Source organism: Cotesia glomerata, linkage group LG3 (genome assembly GCF_020080835.1).
Source record: "Cotesia glomerata isolate CgM1 linkage group LG3, MPM_Cglom_v2.3, whole genome shotgun sequence".
In the NCBI taxonomy this organism is placed as follows: domain Eukaryota; kingdom Metazoa; phylum Arthropoda; class Insecta; order Hymenoptera; family Braconidae; genus Cotesia; species Cotesia glomerata.
Window position 1 is genome coordinate 22,718,029 of NC_058160.1, and position 23,742 is coordinate 22,741,770.

Below are 23,742 nucleotides of genomic sequence, written 5' to 3' on the forward strand. Positions count from 1 at the left end.
AATGTTTTTCATGGGGATTGTTTACTTGCTCCCTTATTAACTCTACAATATTATTTTGTTTCTTAAAAGAAAAATCCCCAATCTTATGCAATTTAATGTCTTTTTAACATAAAAAAGGATACTTCCTTAATCAGGAATTTACATAAAAGAATTTTATTCATCAGAAGAAGAATAAATCATTATTATTGAAACAAAGCGCCTTTAAGGGTCACTTATAGTTGTGTTTGATAAGCGGCTTTGTCCAAATTACTAGGATACTTTATCTAATTCTCCTAATGGTTTAAATATTCAGCATAGCAAAGAGAACGTTATGCAGTTGATGTTAAGTCTTGCAAATGCTAAATTAATTAGCAGATAATTAGTGCAGCAAGTATTCGATACGAGTTATTGTGAAGATACTTGTGAGAATCACGAACTTTGTTTGTCTAAAGAAGGTATTACATCTCTGCTTCGCCGAAGTTTGTCTGGTGAATGCTAATTGGATCGAGTCTACAAATTAACCGTAATACATTTCAAGATTACTATTATTTGAAACTCACAGAAATATAACATAAATGATGCTCGTAAAAATAATAAAGAGCTTAAAAGCTCTAATAGATAGTATTTTTTAAATATAAGAAATAACTTTGATTTTTCAAAATAGGATTGTTGATAGAAGGAAAATGCAAATAGACTAATGAGGTAACTGAAGAGTTTAAGATGGTGGTACGGCTCAAAGCTCTGTTTTGTTGGAAAGTTTACATTTCCAGACAGCAGGTTAAGATCTAAACCTACAATTGTGTGTGTACTCTTACACATTTCGGGCTATCAGAAACAGTTTGTAACTTGAGCAACATGTCGCGAGCTAGTGAGCAGGCACCTGGATAAGGGAAAAGGAGGGTAACTTCACTTTCAGCTGTACTAGCTGTACACCAGACCAGACAGAGTCCTTGTCCTCGCTCTCTTCTCTTGTGTGCTCTGATCTAAAGCAACGTTAATCTCTCTAGAGTTGGGTAATTAGGAGTTAAGTACAAGTCCCTGGTGTGTGTCAGTTTCCTTAGGTAAACCTGTAATTTTGTAATTTAATAATAATTTCGGGTGTGCATTTGCGTATCGTCTTATCGTCGTTTTGTATTATGCTATTTTGATAATTCAGTTATACTTTGATGTTGATAATAACAAGAAGTTATAAGTGAAACTTATTAATAATATTCGGAGAGTACCTTGAAAGTTTCTCAGAAAGTTATAGCTCATTAGTAAAATAATTTAATTAGTAATTTTAACCGTGAGAAATTTTTTTGATAAGTCCATCTATAATTTTTGATAATTCTTGATGGGACGATATGTTTAAATCAGGCATCATATGGTCATGTATTTCCATATACAATTTTTTTATTGTCAAATTCTCCCATTGAAAGAAAATTATTCATGTTTTTCTTGATGAAATAAATAAATCACAATAAAAATAAATAAATATAATATAAATAAAGTCAGTGATTCTTTTCATTGATCCGTATCCCTCTGAAATCTTTACATCTTGTTTAATCTTGGATCTTAATAGTCATAATAGTCAGTGAGTAAGGAATCACAAATTTGTTGAGTTTATAAATCATCAAAAAAAAAAAAAAAAAAAAAAATTCTTTTCCTAATAACTGCATAGGGTTTTGAGGGTTTGATCGAACTGAAAAAATAAAAAAATTTATATTAAGAAGATCAAAATTTGATTTCGTCCAAAATAATTATTGTCTTCATAAACATTTACTCAATTAAAAAAAAATTTTTTTTTATCAAGAATTGAATTTTCTTGTGTGGTCAAATATTATTTTCATTGATATTTAAGTTGCGTTTAGTAAAATTTCTCAAAAATGGGAATCAATGGTTATATTTATATATATTGTAACTGTTACAATTACACTGAAAAAAAAAATTCTTGACTGGAGTGTAAATTTTCTTGGCTCAAAAAAATATTAAGGAAGGTTGAAAATTTCTTGAATGAAGTCAAAGTTGCTTGAGCCAAGAAAATTTTCTTGAGTCGAGAAAATTTTTTCTTGCTCCAAAATAATTTTCGTTTTCCTTAAAATTTTCTTGGCGCAAGAAATTTGTTTTTTATGTGTATCAATCTCATGATCAATTAAAACTCGAGATTTGAAATTTTTTCCTTACTTCTAAGCAATTTGTATCATAATTTTTTAGTTTGACATACATTTTCCAAAAAAATTAAAAATTTATTTTTGATTCTCGTATATGAGTATAAATGATCAGATCAACTATTAATTATATGAAGCTTGGTAGGACCAATTTTCATAGCCGGCCTTATAAAAAAAATCTTCCACGGGTAAACAACTGAATTAAATTTTTTTTTTTTTCAATTTTAACTAATAATAGTTTAAATTAAATTTACTCTAATCTTAATTTTTTTTTAACGCAAGTCTTGAAATAATGATAATCGGATCTATACCTGGAGTAAGTGAACTCTATTTTTCCATCGGTATATTTTATTTCCGTTGCCATGGAGGATGCCGGGTCGTGTCACGGGCAATGAGCTTTGCACATCGATCCAAAAAGTTCCCACTGAAGAATAAATATAGAATTTAAGCGATGAATTGCTACAACTGTACTTATACTGATCGATCACGCAAATATAGCTGAGCTTTATTTTAGAAATATTCTGAATCATTTATGAGACTTATGTCGAGATATTATAATTTATTATTACGAACTGAATATATCCTGAATATTGTATTCTCCTGAAGCGTGAAATTGTCGGCTTGTATTCATCGGTATAAAATTCATATGTCTATTTCAATTAACCTACTTGAGTTTCAAAATTATCTTGTCACAGGTTAAGTCAATACTCGTTTAAATTTCCAGATCTTAGTGTCATGAATTTACTAATTTATCTTATTTTGTATTTTATATAGCTACGATATAATTGAAATTTTTTTTTTTATAAATGTCAATAGAGAATATACTGAGCAGTAAAACGAATTCAATTAACACTAAGTACCACAAATATAATCTCGATTTCTAAAGTATACATGCACAATTTGGAAATATCATTCCACTGAACGTTCACGTAATTAAGACCGCGCATACTAAACGACCGGGTCGTGCAGACTGAAATCATGAAACTGAAACGTGCTGCTGATTATTTAAGTGATATGTATTTAATATCGTTTAACTATACTAATTGAATCACATTCTGAGAATAGAATTTGCTAATAACGAAATAAAAAATCGAATCAATTTTTGGAAAATTTTGAGTTTCACTGTTCACAATATTCGAACCAATAGAAATAATTTTTATAATTTTTTGGGACAATCAATTTTTTAAAAAATTGAAAAAAGTCAAAAAATCAATTTTCAACAAAACAAATTAATGATAAAATTATTAAAAAAATTTTTTAATTTTCTTAGCGAGTAGTTAAAAACCTCCAGTTTGATATTTTTTAATTTTTTGTATTTCAAAAATCAATAGAATTCTATAGATACACTCAATAAACAATTTTAAGTCAGCATAAAATTTTCGTTAACATTTAAAATTTTTAGAACTGACTAAACATTTTTTTTTTTTTAATTTTGCTACTACGACCTATGAGTATTCATTTGTAGTATCGGCTATCCGGTTTTGGAAGGACTTGCCTCCTGAGATTGTAAGCGTTCTCAGTTTAGAGACTTTCAAAATTAAATTATTTGATTTTTTGTTAAGTAATGAATAGTTAGAAATTAGTATGCTGGAAAATAATATAATAACGTGATGTATATAGTAACATTATGTATTTTCTTGTTTTGAATGCAATCTGTTTTATATATTTTACTAATACTTCAAATTTGGTATTCGGCTTAATGTCTTGGCATTAAAACTAAATAAATAAAAAATAAAACAAAATAAATTTATGACCATTGAGAAAACAAAGTTTCAAAATATAAATTTTAATTTTTTACGCCAAAAAAATTAATTTCTTACAAATTATTAACTTCAAATTTTATAAAAACATTATTTACTGATTAAAGTAATTTTATCTTCTCCAGCTTACCCAAAGTTAACCCTAATTAAAAAAAATAGATCTGTCTAACTCCTTTCCGGATGATCCTCAACAATAAAAGCAGCAAACAATGACAATAAATTGAAACAAACCACGGAAACAATCGATCAAACAGTCAGTAGAACAGAAGACTGAAAAAAAAAAGTAGTGGCACGCGTTCCCGTAGGAAATGAAATCGAGTTTGGCTGACCGTACCAACACACAATAGGTCATCAGGTGATCCATCACCGAAGTCATCGGAAGGGTTAAACTTGAGAGCCATCAGCCACTCCCATAAGTGCAAAATAGAGGGAGGCTTCTCTGCAGCTGGCACGCGCTGCTTTGATCCATCCTGCAGTATGGATTTTTGATTTTGTTTTTTACTTAACTCCAGTTCCACTTTTTTAACCTACTCATTATTAATACTATTACCATCATTACTATTACTATTATTATTTGTTTAAATCTTTGAAAGGAGTAATTTCTAGTTGTAACTTAATATCATTCACGTTGACGTTAAATTAAACGGTTGAAACGATGTAGGGCGTGGAAATTGGGTACTTTGCAAAGACACGTTTTGTCCAAGAGGTTTACGCCTCCAAAATTTACTCGGGTCTCCTTCGGCGACGTGTCCCAACCAATTTGGTGACCGCCCCGGTACAGACTATTAATTATCAAAAATCTTACCCGTTCCATTCATGCATAATAATCACATCAAGAAACATCACCGAGAAACGGACATCCACAAGTATTAGTATTAATATGTGCATGAGTGAAATTTTTGATTAATGGTTGCACCATATACTTATAACAAGTTTCCGAGGTTCGGTACGACGATACCGATGTCACCGATGGCTTTAATTTACCGGTTTTGCCAGCTCGAGCAGGTGGAATAAGACGCGAGAAACGGTATACTTAGTTATACACCTTAAGCTTTGGCTGATGTATGGCGGCTTAGAGGGTGAAACATATCTGCTTCCAGATAAAGAACAGCTTTCTAATTTTCTTTCTCTCTTCAACAAAAATTCTTCTTCAATTTTTTTCATCCCCAAAATGAATAGCAACGAACAGCCAACGACCAATATATAATAATAATAACAGACGGTCGGTGTTGGTGGTATCCGGAAAATTAGGTTACTCCCTGCCCTTATTTCGGATAACCAAGACGTAAAATAAAAGTGGAGCCTGCATTTGCTCATCCGTAAAGACATTTCATAGTCGGCGGAGCTCGCCATATTTTTCTTAAACTGCCGGTTCCCGGTTTTATTCTGACATAAGTAGTTTCGGAGAAAAACCCAACGGCTTCTTACAATTTTGCACCTTAAGTTCCCAGGTGTAACTGTTCCCGTAGGGGTTTACCGGCACTTATCATTTTGTCTTACCGCTCTTATACATTACATTCTCCTTACTCTCTTTTTGTTAAACGATGAAAGTACTTTCTGCAATAATAGTATGAATCAGACGGAATGAGCTGCCAGAGGAAAATGAGTTGTATCGTATATGCTCCTTCTTGTTCTTCTTCTTTTATCTTTTTTCAACTTTGAAAAATCGCTCATCCCGAGAATTTAGCCATGGCTCTTTTTTCTCTTCCTCATCTCCGTCTGGTTGTCATACTAATACAAGGCACATGTCTTCGACTAGAAAAGGAGAATACACAGATGAGGAAAAAGACGATGTGAAATTTCGAATAGAAATCACGACTTGCTCACATGAATCGTTTTGAATAAAGTTTACTGGCAAGCAGCCACCTCGCCGCTTTTAGCTCGAAACAATACGGTTCCTTGGTATTTCATTCTGTATTTACCATCTCGGCGGACTCGATAACAACGACTCGGAACACTTTTTCAAAATAAATATGTTATGAAGCCATTTGTATAAATAATAATGTCAACGACGTTAATGCTAAAAAGTTTTTTGAGTAATCTACTGTACTATTAAAGGGATTTCTGAATGAGTACCTCCATTGATCAACAATCTCGAAATTCCAAACGGTAACTACTGAACTTTATCTCCGAAACTGTTACAATATTTAGAGTTAAAAGTTTCAGAGTTTCAACGTTCAGAATAGTTTAAATTGATTGAAAAAAAATCAGTCGATTTTTATTTATGACTTTTGTATATTTACTTTGCTAAAAGAATAATTATTTATTAAAATATTATTCGTGGAAAATTTTTATCTATAACATACATTAATTAACATGTATTCAATAAAAATTAGCGAAGTAGTTTATTAAACTAATGATTAATTTCAGATGAACTTCTTAAGAGAGTAAAAAAGAATAAATATTATTTTATAACAATATTTTAAAATTGACTCTTCCGTAGGGAAAAGATTCAGCAATCTTGCGCCACCTGTCGGAGAATCTCAACACTTTCTCTGATTAAAAAAAGTGTGTGTGTACTCATGTACGCACGTTAGAAGTTATACTTCTTTGACGTAACAAGATAAAAATCTTTCTAAATATTTTATCTGTCGCGTTATCCTACGTTTGTAGAAAAAACGACACTAATAATAGAAAAAAAAGTATTTAATACATTGAAAGTTTTATTATAACCCATTGTCTAGTTAAATGAAGTTTATTTAAATATAAAAAATTTATTTCTACATAATTAAAAAAATCTGGAAATCGGTTGACCGACATTCGGTGCAGTTTTTAAAGCACAAAAAGAAAATGTACAAGTTTTTATTGATCGGTTAAAGAAACTGGAAAATATCTTAAAAAAATACCGAAAAAAAAAATTTGTGAATTTCTAAACTATAACTTTTAAATGCGTCGTTCGATTTTCATTTAAAAAATAGTATTCGACGCAGTTTTTAAGCGAAAAAATGTATACATGGTTTCATTATGATTTTTTCGTACGCTTTAAAGTTATTTTTAAAAAACATAAAAATTCAAACTTTTTTTTTAATTTCTTCGGAATGGCTTGATGAATTAACACTTAAATCTATTCAGATCTACATTTTGATAGACCCTTTCGAATGACGTGTCGTAGAACTCAATCGGTTGATTCGTTTTTGAGAAACCGTACGACAAAAATTTATTCACACATACACACGGTCGGACACCTCGGCGGGAATAATCAGAATGGCTTCCTGGGACCTTAAAACGTGGACATCCGATGAAAACTCGACTTTTAAAAATCGGACCGAAATCAATAACCCCATTATTAAAAATTTTCAATTTTCTTAGCGGGATGTTAAAAATATATATTTATATGAAATATCGTGAATACAGTTGCCAGTTCTCACGCAAACATACGTAGATGTACTTATTTTTATTTTGTTGGTAACTTTTTTTAAAAAACTAAAATGTTGAGTAGCTAACTTCAGGGTATCGGTTTTTCGTGACGGTGTGCGCGCGCATCGTAAAAATTTACCCTCATCATTTTTGCCTAACGCGCCAAAAGAAGTATAACTTCAAAAATTATATATGAGCATGTGTGATTGTACTAGACCTTATATGAGTTTATTAAGTTATATAAAGACTTCTATGGATACATCATAAAATTTATTCACAAGTAATGACATGTGTCGTCAATACTAATACTAATACTATTCGTTTAACCAATTAAAGATTCATAAGAGTAATGGTCACTCTTAGTGTCAAGAGGGCACCAGAAGTGACATATCACTTATGAATTCATACCAACTGCGGATGACAATGAAAATTCAAACATTATTTCAGTATTTCCCGTCTCAAAATCTCATGCATAGATTTAATATAATCGAATGAATCCTTCTCCCCTATCGGAGAATCTATAAAGCATCAGAACTCTCTACTCGAAAGTGCAAATAATGAACGGCATCTGGAAGCGACAGTCAGACAGATTGTCATGACAAGGGACTCCGCGTACTACAGGCTACAGGGATAGTTTTAGACCCAGAACCCAGATACAACGATTCATTCGCGTATAATGTTTACTCCGACGTAACGTAACAGACACACGCACGCGACAGATTAAACACTGATAAATAAAAGTTTAAAAGTTAATGTACATATTTACAGTGCATGACAGCTACTGTAGGACTGTGAGTATGACTACGACTGGTCATGTAGGCACTCAAATAAAGGGACCGGACCAGTTCGCTGTCGTATTGATGGCGATGTCTGCAGCTGCAACTGAAATGCACACTCAGCATTCGTATGAATGAATTTCGAAATTTACCTAATTGATCTGGTAGGGATCCACCAGTACAGGATTCTCATTAATGTGAACCAGACATCCGCGCAATTGTCGAGGATTTGACGGGATGAATTTACGAGTCGCGGTGGGTAATCTCATTTGGCGTAAAGCTTTAAATAGAACGTGTAAGGCAGCACAGGGAGGCCTATGATGAGGGTACGCTGCGGAATTAAAGGGTGCGTGGGTGATAACTCTGTCATGGAAGCTTCCGCGTACGCTAAGCCTTGATATGTCATTTGTTGCGCAAATTCTGCTCTTCAGAAGTCTCTTTATACCGTCGTTGTAATTATTATTACAGCTATGCTTTGAGTTCGACTTATTTCGAATTAGCGCAAGTTTTGGTATTGGAGGAATCTCAACCTTGATCACGTGTTTGCAAGCGAGAGTATCGAATTAATAAGAACACGAATACACACTTGGATTTGAATAATTCGATGAATGACTGTTCTCCTCTGGGAGGATATAATTAAATTTCCATTGCGGAAAGTGGCTCCTCCGGAGTTTCTTCCAACTAAATTGACATCTGAAGGGAATAATTGAATATTTCCCGGAGGAATAAGACCTTGGATCTTCGAAGCAACCAAGTCCGAAAATTTATTTCAAAGAATATTTCTTAAATAAAACATCTCGAATCTGTTGTTTCGTTGACTTAATTATTCATCTTGAAACTTGAGTTTGCACAAAGAAATTTTCTGAATTCTGTAGCCACCCCAAGGAATGTTTTTTATCAGAAGGATTTTTTGTGAATTTTCATGGAAGACAAAAAAAATCCTCCGGTTTCTTTTCTCATATCACCCTATTATTTGGATTTAAATATAAAAATAGTTGGATGAAAATATTTAAAATATTCAAAAGCGAGCTTTTTAAACGCCGGATGTTAAAGAGTCTGATGAATAATATAATACAGTTTTAGTCATAGTCTTAGTCTTGCTCTTGAAAGTCCATTTTAACAGATTCAATGAAAGGGAAATTTTATCGATCCGACCTTTTACATATTCAAATTACACGAGCGTTACGGACAGAGTTGAATACCGGTTGATTCAAAGTTTTCGTACCTCGACTGATTCCCAAGGGGGAGTGTCACGAAATTTTAAGTCTCAGCATCTCTATCTCTATCATTAATTCTCAGACTTGAAATGTCCAGCAATTAGTCTCTTTACAAAACTCCCATAATACACATTACTTAAATTTGCAAATCATAATTGATCATAAAATTAATCGAATAAAGTTAAGCCCTAATTAGATTGTATTTTCTCCAATGATCGCATCAGCATGGGGTATTCCTATTCGGAATAGAGGGTCGGCAATTTATAAACGTAATTTCTTGTAAAAAAGAACCTAGAGGCTGGAGGATGAGAGCAAAAAGAAAAAATCACCCGAGCGAAGAGTTAGTAAAAGAATAAGGGAAGAAAAGAATAAGGTGAATGAGACTATAAAGTATAGAGAGCAGAAGCGGCTGGGCTTAGCGATCCAGTATACTTTAATTCGAAAGTAAATCACGTAATCTCTCCCTTTAAACTTCTCAGACCCTAATCGAAAATCGAGCTGTCGCACCCAAAAAAACACTACTTCTTTATCTACATCAATATCTATATCCTGGGAAAAAGGCATTCCTCGATTCTATTAAATGTTTTCATTGATCGAGGCCTTGGCAAAGAACGGACTAAGAACTACGAACTGCGAAGCCAGCAAACCCTGAGAAAACGATGGGGTGAAAACCCTGAGAGCTTCCAACATCTAACATTTACCGTTCGAAAAAAGAGAGGGAGAGGGATTTCCTTAGCAGACAATCAGATCTATCTTTGACAAAAACGATTGCAAATAACTTATGATAACGCTGTAGGTTATCCATGTACTTGCTTGGCAAGTTGTCCTCACAGTTTTGTTACCGTTACAACCCATATCCATTACAGAAGACGTGGGTTGACAACAGCTGCGCCCGAAAACAGGCGTCAAGGCTCGAACAAAAACACAATACCGAGTGATTTGGGTCCCTTGTCGCGCAATTCTGTTGTGCATCGTGGCTGAAAGTACAACTAAACACAACAGAAAGTAACTCTGTATAATATAATAATATAATACCTTGTAACCTTTTCGAGCGACGCTCCGTCTATTCGATCGCCCTTGCTGTACTACATTCTGCACTATGTCGCTTTATTGTTCTTCAATGATGCCTGGGGTTTCTGCAATAATTCAATGATGAAAGTTATGGGCGTGAATTGAAAAAGTCGTAGAAAAAATTTGCCTATCGAAAAAAAAGCCCTGTTCTTTGTGGTAATTATTTGTAGGGTCATTTTTTCCGAGTAAACACTCTGTGAATAATTGCGCTTTGATGAGTTGACTGGAAAATATAATCGAGTGTTTCTATTGAGATAGAAGTGATGTTCTGGGTAGGGATATAGACACGCTATAAATAAATTTTGAATTAAAATTGTGAAGAAGAATGGCAATTATTATGCTCGCAATTTTTATTAAATTTAAAAATTTTTAATTTTTTTTAGCGAGAAGTTAAAAAATGGAAATTGCTTTATTTTGGCCTTTTAAGTGCGTACAACCCTTCAAATTTTCAGCAAAATGATCAAGCAGTTCACTACAATACCCTTTCTTGATTTAAACTAATCTGAGATAGCAAAAAAGCAACGAATTCACTGAATTAGTAGCTTTCTTGTCGTTAAATGTTGAGATGAAATTGAAATTCAGGCAGAGATTATAACTTTTATTTTGTTCAAAAGTTATATTTGTCTTTCAGTCGACAGCGCAATGTGTGCTCTGTGGCAGACTCTCGGTTGGTAACGCGAATACTAAACAGGCTTCCTGATGGGTGAGTTTTAAAGTTAACGGTCTCACATTTCGACGTTAAATAGTCAGTAAACATGTAAAATTCAACGGCAACAACTGTTTCAAACTAACAACTTTATTGTTAAATGTTAAATAATTCGATGGGTAACTCAAAACTAAAAACGATGATAATTTCGGTGTAATTGCTTTAAGTAATTTAGATTTTTGGATAAATTGCGACAGCCGGGATGATACTTTGCCCGCTGTGTTTTAGTATCAAATTAAATTGAGAAAATTGCTCGTAAATAGAGCAATCTCGAGTAATCAGTCCTCAGATTTAGGTATAGAATTGTGTTAGCGTGTAATTTTCGACGCACCGTTACTGTTACACGTATTCTGCTCACTCCTCTTCTCCGTCCTTCTCTCCCACGTCTATTTTGCGTAGGGTCTTTTCGGAGAGAGGAGTATTGCGAGCCGTGTACGTACTAATTTGGTTACGCAAAAAGTGAGGGCGCAGTTGCTGCTAAAGCTTCGTAGGGGGTAAAAGAGAATTTTAGGTAAAAGCCGTACGCGCACTTGATAATGGGAAATTAGTGGCCAAGAAAATCGATTTCGTATTTCGGGTACGTTGTCGATACTCAACAAGATAATATGAGGGTGACAAGTTACGTTTAATTTGAGTTACGTTTACCCTTTCCACTCGTCTAAATTTTCTGATAGAAAGATCGTAAAGATTTCATTATAACTCTAGACTTCTTAAACATCTTTGTCTCGCGCATGTCTTCAACTTGCCCCTAAAAATATAAAAATTACTCCTCTTAACTTTTTTTTTAGTTCATGTTATAACAATTGATGAACCAAACTAGGATAAATTTCTTAGAGCTAATGGTAATTACTGTTTCACGGTCATTTAATTTACTTCGTAAGAAAATTAAAAAAATTAACATTTTGAAATACATTGTTTTTTAAAATATTTTATTTTTCAATAAATTTACGATATTCATCATAAAAATATAGTTTTTAATCAGTTTTAAAGCCTTTAACGTTAACGAAAATTTTATGTTAACCAAAAATTGTTAGAAAACCGCGTTTACATGAGCCCAACAATTTTTTTAATATATTTGCTGTATTCTATATGTGTAATAGCAAATAACATAGGAACATCAACTTTTCAAACATGGATTTTCTACCATTTTTTCAACAAATTTTTTTTTTATCGTTAAAATCACATTTCAAAACATTTTATGATCCAAACTTTTTGTCCAAACAGTAATAATTTTGCTGAAGATGAAAGAAAAACCGATAATTAATAGTATATCTAACTTTAAATCTGAACAACTATTGAAAAAGTAATTTATTGAAAAATAGTGAAAGATCTTTTTTGAAAAGTGCTCAATTTTTTAAAAAAATATCTATCGCCCTGGTAAATTGCTTGCATAGCAAGATATAACAATTCCAAAGTTTAAGATTTTATTTCCCATAGTATTAAAATGAAAAATCTGAATATAAATAGTAATAGCTCTGATTTTAACAGGATCTTTATTTAGAATCTTCTGAAAAAATTCCATGATCATTTGAAAGAATAAAACTAGTCGGTTTTTTTGACACATCCCAATCAACATTAATATGAAAGACTAATTGATAGATAACTAGTAACAAAAAGTAAGTCTCCTACTTTACTTTTCTTTGATTTCCAGAGTCACGTAGTTAAAATCAATGATCGTTTTAATTTTTAAGGGCAGTGGGCTCGAGTATACCTATACTTATACCTCTCCAACAAGTAGACGATGAAGACGGCAGCGGTATGGTTTGCCGAGCGGACGTAATTGAATGTAAATATGATCAAAAGTTTTTCGAAAGTTTATGAAGTATAAATGACCGAAAGTAAGAGTTTTTCAGTGGGCTGCCGAGGAGTATGAGTTAGTGTTTTATTTGTAATTTATACTTTATTTAGTGGATCCATTTCATTACTACAGGCAGTCTTTTGCTCGATACACAGACATACACCACTTAAATTAAAAACCTTTGAGTTGACACAAGAACTTTCTCTGTACACAGCTATCAGTTTCTTTTAAGGCTTTGAACAAATAAATTTGTGGGTAATTTAAAATTAGCAAGTTTACAAGTGAAGGTTGAGATGTTGTAGTTATGGACCTAAATATTTTCGAAGATGAATAAACTTTGCTCTCAAGTTAACAGTGTACGTCAATAATATTTAATGTGGATGTGTTATGTGAGTAATGTAAGTGTGCTGTAAGTAAAAGTGTGTGGTGGAACATTTTAGTTGGTGCTGTCAAAGGCAAAAGAAAATCAATTGACTTGGCGACGTTTTACTATCTCGGTATATACTTTGCCATGAAAATATAGTGGGTGAAAAAGAACCAGCCGGTCTCGAAGAGTTAAGATAAAAAAAGTTAAACAAAAATTTAAAAACCGTAGTACTCTTTGTGTTGAATGCAAAAGACGTCGAGATGCCGGTGCCCTCCCACTTACAACTAGTCGCTATTCAATTTTCTCTGAACGATGCATTATTCAGTACGGCATCAAGATATCTGACTGTCTCTATTTCCGGCAAAACTGTGTGTAAATCCTTTCTGGTGGTAGTTCTACGGCTAAAGCGCTGTATACCGCATACTATATACTCCATACTCCTCAAACTCCGGCTAGATATAGAGGCTCCTGAAGGTCTTCTGTTTACCAGCCGAGTAAATAGTTGGATGGCAATACTCACCCTCGGGTCCTATCTTTCGTCCTTGTCCTGGTCTTCATTCCTTTCAGGGTTTTGTCTTTGTCTCCTTTCGTCTCGAATTCGGCACTCTTACTATTACTGGGAACCAACGTAGTCTCGATTTACAAGAATGTTGCCATGTTTCTGACGCCAGTCGCTCAAAACTCAAAGACTCCCTCAAAGTGATTATAGCTCTCGCCATTTCCCGCTTTAAGTTCTCTAGCCCGCAGTCTGTATACTTAGGATTGTATGCTAATTCAAATTAATTAATTACTAACCATTTACATTTTTTAATCTCGCTAACTTAAGTATTCATAGGTACATATGTTTTTTTTTTTTTCTTATTGACACACGGAAAAAAATTTAGTGTTAAAATCATGAGAAAAATTAATAAACTGTGTTATAATTGTAGGGCACTGTCTTACCATTTATGGGTAACAGCAATACCTTTTAAAATTTATGTAAGTTAAATTTACCAGACACATGAAATAGAATTGTTATTTAATATATTTTTATCAACCTAATATTATTATTATTATTGATTGAATAGGTTTCGAATTTTTGAAAAACTAGATTTTAGTATTATCATAAGAATCCATTTTTGATCAATTTTATTGTTATTTCACTTGACAATATGTATATAAAAATAGTTCAAATTAACAAAAAAAAAAGTATTAGAAATAACTTAAGTATTAGAAATAATTAAACAACAACTGATCACTGATGTGAGTAATTTTTAAGCAGCTGAGAAGTCAAGAGCGATTATAGCAACGTCTCAAAATCGGTTAATGAAACATTACATTGAATAACTTTTACTAGAGAGTCCGGTGATTTTGTGACAGTTTCAGTAAAAACACTTGATTTGCAGGTAATTTTTAACATTGATGAAGTAAAAAATAAGTATTCATCTTAATAATTTTTCATGTTTATTATTTTTTGCCGATATAATACAGTAAAAATAAATATTACTTTTCTACAATTTTATACATTATATTCGTTAAAAACTATTTAAAAAAATTGTAATTAGATCGGGACTAGCAAAATGTTCCACAATTACTGTAATTTTAAAAGAACATTTCTTTTACTGTTTATATATTTCTATCTATTGGATAGATAAGAATACTTATTTCCAAGCATAATTTTCTTTTTCATCATATTCAAAAACTTCTATAATTGAATTGTAGCTTGGAATTTTTCTATTTAACAATTGTAATACGCTTTATTATTTTGTATCATGTACATGTGATTTAAAAAAACGTTACCAATGCTCCAGGCATCTTCATTTTTATCATCGTGTTAAACACTATATAATTGACAAAGCATTTTTGTTATCATTTTGTTTTTAGGCCCGTTAAAGACAAATTCAATTAGTATTTAATAATTGTATTAAATTATAAATTTTTTAAGCCTTCAAATTATTCATTATCGCCGAGTTACAAAGAACAACGAATCGATGTCCGATATTCTGTTTTTGTTTTAAAGAAATTTAATTCTACGAAGGTTAATTCAGTTATTGTAAAAGGAGATAATCATGATGTGGAAAATTATCTTTATGATTTTCGGATTACCACAAGTATATACAATAGATTCAATTAATAAGTGTGCTGATCATTTCAAACAGGTAAATATGATTATTTTTGTCAATTTAGGTTTAAATCATCAAATTACATTATTTAATTTATGATATTTCTTAGAAATGAAGTGTAATCCAAAACTTGATTTACCTTGCTGTGAGGAAAAGAACACATGCGCGCTTATCTACTGGAACCATCAAAATTTGTATAAGTTTGAAAAAAAGTATTTACTTAATTTTACAATTATTAGAAACGATGTGTGCACACCTTAATATAGAATTTCATACATTTTCATGGTTATTACATATTCGACTAATCACGCTACAAATAAAAAACTGCGTCGAATGCCGCCAACCGCGTGAAAATCGGTTCATTCATTCAAAAGTCATTGCGGTTTGAAAATTCAAAAAATAGTGTTTTATTAAACTTCTATCAGACTTTTGAGCTCGGAGAGCTCAAAACTACAGGAAAATTATATTTTTGAGCTCTTCGAGCTCAAAAATGTAATGTGCAATTTTGAGCGCTTAATTACGAAAGTAGCGGGAAGTTGCAGAGATGGCCTTCAGGGTCAACCGTTTTCCTAATTTTTTCGTCTGAATTAATCTCTTGTCCGATATAGAAATCAATTTTTCTTCAACTAAGAATTTAAATCGTCAGTTAAGAAGGCCGAAATTTTGACATCAATGACTAGCTCTTTACATGATAAAACAATACCAAGCTATTATCTATGAGACAAGTGAATCACAACTGCGACTTTCACCTTGTGAACTAGATTTGAGGGTTGTTGAATTATAAAGCTAGCGTTATTTATTATGAGTTGACTAAAGTGGTAGAGGAGAGGGTCAATTGAACAAAAAAAAGTTTAGCAATTTTTTATTTTTTGCTTCGTACATTTTTTTTTTTTATTCAATTAATTAATTTTTATTCAGAGTCGGTTTTAACTACTGTGGTCATATCGCCGACTTTCTTTTGGGAGTGGTACGTTAGGGTCTTTATGGGTTGTGAGAATCTTAACCTACACGGCAAGGGTCAAATGTCAACCCAGCTGGTTTCTAAGACCAGCTTGGGATTCGAACGCACGCCTGGCCAGTGAGTTAGTTTGAGTGCTCTATAGGCCGTGCGCCTTTAACCACTCGGCTACCGTCGCCTATTAATTTTGTAAATAATATTCGTTGAAAACTATTAAAATAATTGTAATTAGATCGGGACTAGCAAAATGTCCCACAATTACTGTAATTCTAAAAGAACATTTCTTTTAGTGTATATATATTTCTACCTATTGGATAGATATGAATACTTACTTCCAAGCATAATTTATCTCTTTCATCATATTTGAAAATTTCTATAGGGGTAGGGGGGGGGGGCAAAATGGGCCCCCTAAAATTTTCAATATCCAAAAATATTTGGGGGCAAAATGGGCCCCCAACATTTTCAACTCTCGAAGTGTTTGGGAGGTATAATGGGGTGATTAGACTTTACAAACCAAAGAATATTTTTCAGTTAAACGTGTTCTAGAATTTTTGAAATATAGAAAAATTATATAGGTAAAGTACGAGCTAGGTCGCGAGTTAAATAACAGCATTATTTACTATATTTTTTGTTAAAAAACTATTTATTTTACAGAAGCTTCCCTGACTATTTTTGCGATGGTAGGTGTGTGTGTGTGTGTGTGTGTGTGTGTGTGTGTGTGTGTGTGTGTGTGTGTGTGTGTGTGTGTGTATGAACGTAAACCTCTCATAACTTTTAAACGGCTCGACTGATTCAAACGGGATTGACAGCAATCGAAAGAGTTTCTTTGCCCCTAAATATTTTATAATATTTAAGGTAATTCGGGCCAATAGATTTTGAGTAATCTCATAAATAAGATTTTCAGAAAATGTTTTTTTTTTTAATAAATTTTAATCTCCTGAATCAATCGTTTTCAAAAACTAATCAGCTCTTAAGCTTAAAAAACTGCGTCGATTGCCGTCAACGCGATCAAAATAGGTCGATTCGTTTGTGAGGTATCGTGAACAAAATATCAGGGAAAAAGTGTTTTTTTTTTCTTACATAGCTCCGATATTTATTCCTGGATCGTTTTTGATTCAACGAGATGATTTTTAGTGCTTAAAAAATCATTTCAATCGCCGCCAATAACGTCAAAATCGGTTGAATGGTTCAAGAGATATTTAATTTTAAAAAATTAAAAAAAGTATTTTTTTAACACATCTTTGAAATTTCGCGTCCGATTATTTGGTTAGTGATAAATAATCTTTTTGTTCTAGAAAGATTGCATAGAATGCCTTTAATTTTTTTTAAATCAGTTAATTCATTTGTGAGATATCGTCAAAAAAATTCTAAAAAATTGTTTTTTTTTGTAATACACTTTTATTGGCTTTACCAATCGATTCGAAAAACTGATCGGTTTTTAAGCTTAGAAACCCGCGTTGATCGCCGTTAACGCGACTGAAATTGATTGATTAGTTTGAGAGATACTGTTGTTGAAATAATTCAAAACACGCGTTTTTTTTTTTTAATTACTCCGACATTTTTTACCTGATTTATTATTGCTTTTGGCGTGAAATGTGGAGCGCTTAGGTATGGAGTTAGCGGGAAGTTGCAGGGATGGCTTTTAGGGTCTATTGTTATCCTAATTTTTTATACTGAATACATAATAAAAAAAATTCAAAATATAAAACAAGTAAGAAACATATTAAGTTTTTTGGGGGGCCCGTTTTACCCCACTTTTCTTAATTTTTTAATTTCGATATACACAAAAAATCAATACCATAAACTCAGTAAAAGGCAAAAAAAAATAAAACGAACTGAAAAACTCATATTATAAAAATTTTCTGAAGGTGGCCCATTTTGCCCCACATTTTCAATTTTTCATTTCTAATAAACAGAGCAAATTGAGATAAAATACTTGGCAAGGGACTAAAAAAAAGTAAAACCAGAGAAAAACACTAAGGATATCAACATTTTTTTCTTAAGGGGCCCATTTTGCCCCCCGCCCCCTTCCTCTAATTGAATTGTTCGTAGCTTGGAATTTTTCGACTTAATAATTGTAATAAGCTTTATCATTTAGTATCATGTACATGTGATTTAAAAAAACGTTATCAATGCTCCAGGCATGTTGATTTTCGTCATCGTGGCCTGGATTATTCTATTGTAGTTTGTTAATTGTCTACAATCTTCGTATTGACCACTATATAATTAACAACGCATTTTCGTTATCATTTTTTTTAAGCTCGTAAAAGACAAATTCAATTAGTATCTACTAATTGTGTTAGATTAAAAAGTTCATAAGTCTTCAAATTATTAATTACCACCGAGTTACAAAGAACAACAAATCAATGACCGATATATATTTTGAAGAAATTTAATTCTTCGAAAGTTAATTCAGTTATTGTAAAAGTCGACAAGCATGATGTGGACAATTATTTTTATGATTTTCGGTTTACCACAAGTATATACGATAGATTCAATTAATCAGTGTGCTGATCATCTCAAACAGGTAAATATGATTATGATTGTCAATTTAGGTTTAAATCATCAAATGACATTATTTAATTTATGATATTTCTTAAAAATTAAGTGTAATCCGATTCTCGATTTACCTTGCTGTGAGGAAAATAACACATGTGCGCTTATCCACTGGAACGATCAAAATTTGTATAAGTGTTTAAAAAAAAGTATTTACTTAATTTTACAATTATTAGAAACGAGGTGTGCACGCCTTAATATAGAATTTCATACATTTTCATGCTTATTACATATTCGACCAATCACGCTACAAATTAATTAGCTTCATATGCACTTCATCTCAACTTAAATATGCGAAAAAATTGTCATTTTTTTTTTTTTAACACGTTCCGTTTGTAATATAGTGAGACTGGATGAACCTTGTATGTTCGATTCAGACTGTTCAGATTCGGAATCAGTAATCTGTAGCCCCGATGAAGGGGTATGCAAATGTTCCGAAAAGCATCTGAGAGTTAACGATCATAAGTGCGCATCACTCTTAGGTAACCCTTGCAAAGAAAATTCCGACTGCGCAGTTTTGAATTCTATTTGCCACAAGAATATATGCAAATGTAAATCTTCATATTACTCATCATCAAATAATATCTGTGTGTTAAGTATGTTTAAACTCTAAATCGGTAATTTTCTAAATGAAAATGTTCTATAGTAAAAAAATGGAGTGATAAAATTATGAATACTTTTTAGCGGCGTTGGAGAAACCGTGTTTTTCTGACGACGAATGTTGGACTACAAAAAACACAGTTTGCGCAGATAATGGCATCTGCGCTTGTATTGGAAGCTATCAGGAAATGAATAATGCGGTTTGTGCATCATTTTTACAAGGATACTGTAAATATTACACTGATTGTTGGCCTGATAATTCAATATGCATTGATAATCGTTGTGAATGTAAATATGGATTCCAACCTATTACCTACAAGGAATGTCAAGCGTGTAAATATTCAATTTATTGAAGTATCACAGCATACTTTTAGTAATAATTAATTATCAAGGTTAATGTTTTTTTAGCGCCGTTGGAAAAGCTTTGTATTGATGATATCGACTGTAACCAAATTTCTCCTGGTTCAAAAATAACAGGGAGGGAATACGCTTGTAAAAGACACAAGTCTTATGGATATAACTTTAGATGTAGTGCACTTTTAGGACATTTTTGCGTACTACAACGACACTGTTTAATTAATAATTCTCATTGCATATCCAATATTTGTCAGTGTGAACCTGGTTTCGTATCTAAATCTAAAGATGAATGTGTACCAAGTAGGTTTTATCTTGATTGCTTGGCGATTGTATTCCTGTATACAGAATTCGTGTTATTGATAAGAGTTACTTCGATTTTTAGTACTTTTGAATAAGCCTTGTGAAAGCAACAATGATTGTGACAGAGAAAGTCATCTTATGTGTTCGAACGATAAGAAATGTGTCTGCGAACAAGGCTATTTAGAAGTCAATCGCACATGCGCACCAACTTTGGGTCAATCGTGTTCGGAGAATTATCCTTGCGTGGCTACGAACTCGGAATGTTTTAGAAATTTGTGCCTTTGAAAAGCTGATAATACGCCAAAATCTAACACTGAATGCGTACTATGTAACTATATTATTTTTTTATTACAGACCAGTTCAGTTTTCGCAACCACCTGACTTAACATTTTTATTTTTTCAGTTAACCCTTGACGTTATAAGTCTACGTGAGCTTTAAAAACGGTACAGTTCTTAGTCTGTACGTATAAAATGTAAATAAATAAAGCTGTATTAGAAATTATTCCTCTGACTTTAATTGTCACCTTACTTTTTTTAAACACATTGAAAATTTTTCGCTTTTAATTTGAAAACACTAATAAGTCAACAATTTGAATTCTAGAGGTCGCTTATTTTTCAGCTGGTTCATTACGGCGACTATAATTGCCATTAAAGTCTCCCAGAACACAAGATGTCCACTCTTTCGCTCCTTTGGCGCCCAATTGTCGTTAATGAACTCATAATAATTACTTACTAAATTTAAACTCGTTAAAATCTCACTACATCAAAACAATAACGTCATTAGTTTAATATAACTTTGATTGTTAACATCAAATCCTTAAACATGTCCTCTATTTAGTTACTCTTTCATTGTCTGAATTGATTTCATGTCCGATATAGAAATCAATTTTTTAAAACTAAGAACTGGTATCGTCAGTTAAGAAGGTCGAAATTTTGACATCAATCACTAGCTTTTTACATGATAAAACAATACCAAGCTGTTATCTATGAGATAAGTGAATCACAACTGCGATTTTTCCTTGTAAACTAGATTTGAGGGTTGTCGAATTAAATGCTAGCCTTATTCATTCTGAGTTAATAAAAGTAGGGGAGGAGAGGGTTAATTGAACAAAAAATTTTTCAATTTTTTATTATTCGAATGAAAACTACAGAAGAATTTTTTTTTCTTGGAACGGTAGTTTATTATGTTTACTATCATTGTCAATGCATAAATAAGTCACTAAACAACGTGAATTCTCAAAAATTGTGAATTTATGCAAACGCGACGAATGGTTTAATTGACCCCCGCTTGAGGGTAATTAAACCACTGCTCGGGGTCAATCGAACCAATAATATTTAAAACTCAAATCCGAACTTTTAATAAGTAATATATTAATTGTTACTTGTAATATAACTATTGCATATTTTTAATGAACAGATATTATATTATATAAATTAACAATAAATTAAAAAAAAAAATATTTATTACGAATTCAGTTCATCAAATTAGTAGGTTATTTCTCTGAGTATTTTTTACGTAGAGTCAAGATGCGCGCGCATGTCTCATACTTGTACGTGATTCAATCGTCCCCGGGACTGCTGCTTCAACTGACCCCATATAATTTTATGACAATTAATAGTAAATGATAGATAAATAAACTATCATACCATACTATAAGCGAAGTTGGGGATTATAAAGTATAAGTATATGCAACTACTACAATTCAAACTTTGTCAATTAATTTAAAAATTAAAATATCATCAAGCAATTTGTCACCATCCGAAAAAAATAGTTCACATACACGGAAAAAAAAATCCTATGAAAAATTACAATAGTAACATCGTAATCTAGGACTAGACTTTTAGTATCTTGATTTTTACGATGCTGCCGTCTACAGAATACAATTTGAATTATTGAAAATTACGATGTTATTTAGTAAATTTTTAACTTCCCGCTAAGAAAATCGAAGATTTTCGAAAAATCGGGAAGTTATTGTTTTCACCTCGTTTTGCAAAAATCGAGGTTTCAACAGATCATAATTTATGAATGAATGTTCTAAAGTATATTTATAAACTCTTTTATTATTTTTGAGGATGACCAATTATTTAACCGCGTATATTTTGTAATGTTTTAATATAAGTGTTGTGAAACACTTCTATTAAATTTTCAGAAATATTTTTATAACCTGGGGGTTTCCGTATTAGTTATCACGGTGTTATTTATTAATGCGTTGTTTTTTTAAAGTCACAGCTATAAAACAATTAAAACCTAACGGATGTTTTTTTCGACGTAGAGCTACTGATATATTTTGATTTTTTTAACTGACGGTTATGAATTATTATCACTAGTATATCATTGTATAAAAGCTTTGTACGCCAAAAGATATAATTATTATATCAAAAGTAAACAAATATCATGATGTGAAAAATTATTTTAATTTTTTTTTACTCATCACAAGCATATGGGTGATTCTCTGTAAGGACATCTTAAATCTGTACAAAATTGTCCGACCAAATTATTTTGGTTTTATTTGAAAAAAAATTAACATGGGCTGCAAAACTATCAGCTTAATCATAATAAATGAACAGCCAAATTAATTTGTGTTTTTTCGATATTTGTGTGTCTTTTGCCATATAACATGACAGGGGACTGTTTGCCAGGGGACCGTTTTTTTTTTTTTTTTTTTTTTTTATTAAATTGAGAAAAATCAAGCAAACTATTTCAATGCATTCAACTTTTCAAGTTCTCAATGAATATTTACATTAATTAGAATAATATTAAGACTTATGGATCCAATTTTATAAATAAATTATAAATAAAAATATGCCACTTCTAGGAAATTTTTGCACGCTACAACGACATTGTTTAATTGATAACTCTCATTGTATATCCAATACTTGTCAGTGTAAAGATGGCTTTATATCCAAATCCAATCGTAAATGCGCATCAAGTTAGTTTTATATTTATTAACAAATATTTAATTGTTTTTAGTTTGAGTCAATTTTTCATGGTTCAAGATTTTTTCTTTTTAATTTCAGAGAAAAATTTCTCTCATAAAATTTGATCCGTTTAAAATTTTTGCTTAAAGATAAAGTTGATGTTTCTATTAGTGTTATTGACAGAATAGACTACCTATTTCCGTTATTCGTTTTAATAATAAGCGTTACTTTAATTCTTAGCGCTTTCTGAAAAGCTTTGCAGAAGCAACGAAGATTGTGACAGAGAAAGTCATCTTATGTGTTCAAACGATAAAAAATGCGTCTGTGAACAAGGCTATGTAAAAGTCGACAATCGAACATGCGCACCAACTTTGGGTCAATCTTGTTCGGAGACTGATTCTTGCGGGGCTAAGAACTCTCAATGCTTAGGAAATATGTGTCGTTGTGAAATCAATCACTGGCCAAAGTCTGATACGGAATGCGTACTATGTAACTATATTATTTTTTTACAGACCAGTTCCGTTTTTGCAACCACCTAACTTTACATTTTTATCTTATCAGTTTACCCTTGACGTTATAAGTCTACATGAGCTTCAAAAACGGTACAATTCTTAGTCTTTACGTATAGAATATAAAGAAATAAAGCTGTATTAGAAATTATTCCTCTGAATTTAATTGTTACCTTACTTTTTTCAAACACATTGAAAATTTTTGGCTTGTAATTTGAAAACAATAACAAGTCAACAGTTTGAATTTTAGAGATCGCCCATTC

The 23,742-nt window shown here is 31.9% G+C and overlaps 1 protein-coding gene and 1 long non-coding RNA gene across 4 annotated transcripts in view; one reads left to right on the plus strand and one right to left on the minus strand.

The window, feature by feature from the left end:
• The window catches only part of LOC123261216, a 117,222-nt gene that overhangs the window by 13,353 nt on the left and 80,127 nt on the right, over positions 1 to 23,742 (minus strand). For both annotated transcript variants that reach the window (XR_006508633.1, XR_006508632.1), the window contains one exon: positions 10,272 to 10,372. This is a non-coding gene — a long non-coding RNA (uncharacterized LOC123261216). The remainder of the gene's footprint in view (positions 1 to 10,271; positions 10,373 to 23,742) is intronic.
• Positions 15,118 to 20,368, plus strand: LOC123261215 (prion-like-(Q/N-rich) domain-bearing protein 25). Of its 2 annotated transcripts, none has more exons than XM_044722759.1 (7): positions 15,118 to 15,181; positions 18,646 to 18,765; positions 18,847 to 18,943; positions 19,139 to 19,390; positions 19,479 to 19,727; positions 19,803 to 20,051; positions 20,134 to 20,368. In XM_044722759.1, the coding sequence occupies exons 2-7, from the start codon at positions 18,676 to 18,678 to the stop codon at positions 20,334 to 20,336; spliced, it is 1,140 nt and encodes a 379-aa protein (XP_044578694.1). In that variant the 5' UTR covers positions 15,118 to 15,181; positions 18,646 to 18,675; the 3' UTR covers positions 20,337 to 20,368. The 2 variants fall into 2 exon arrangements, with proteins under 2 accessions (XP_044578694.1, XP_044578695.1); XM_044722760.1 differs by having other exon boundaries at positions 19,479 to 19,718.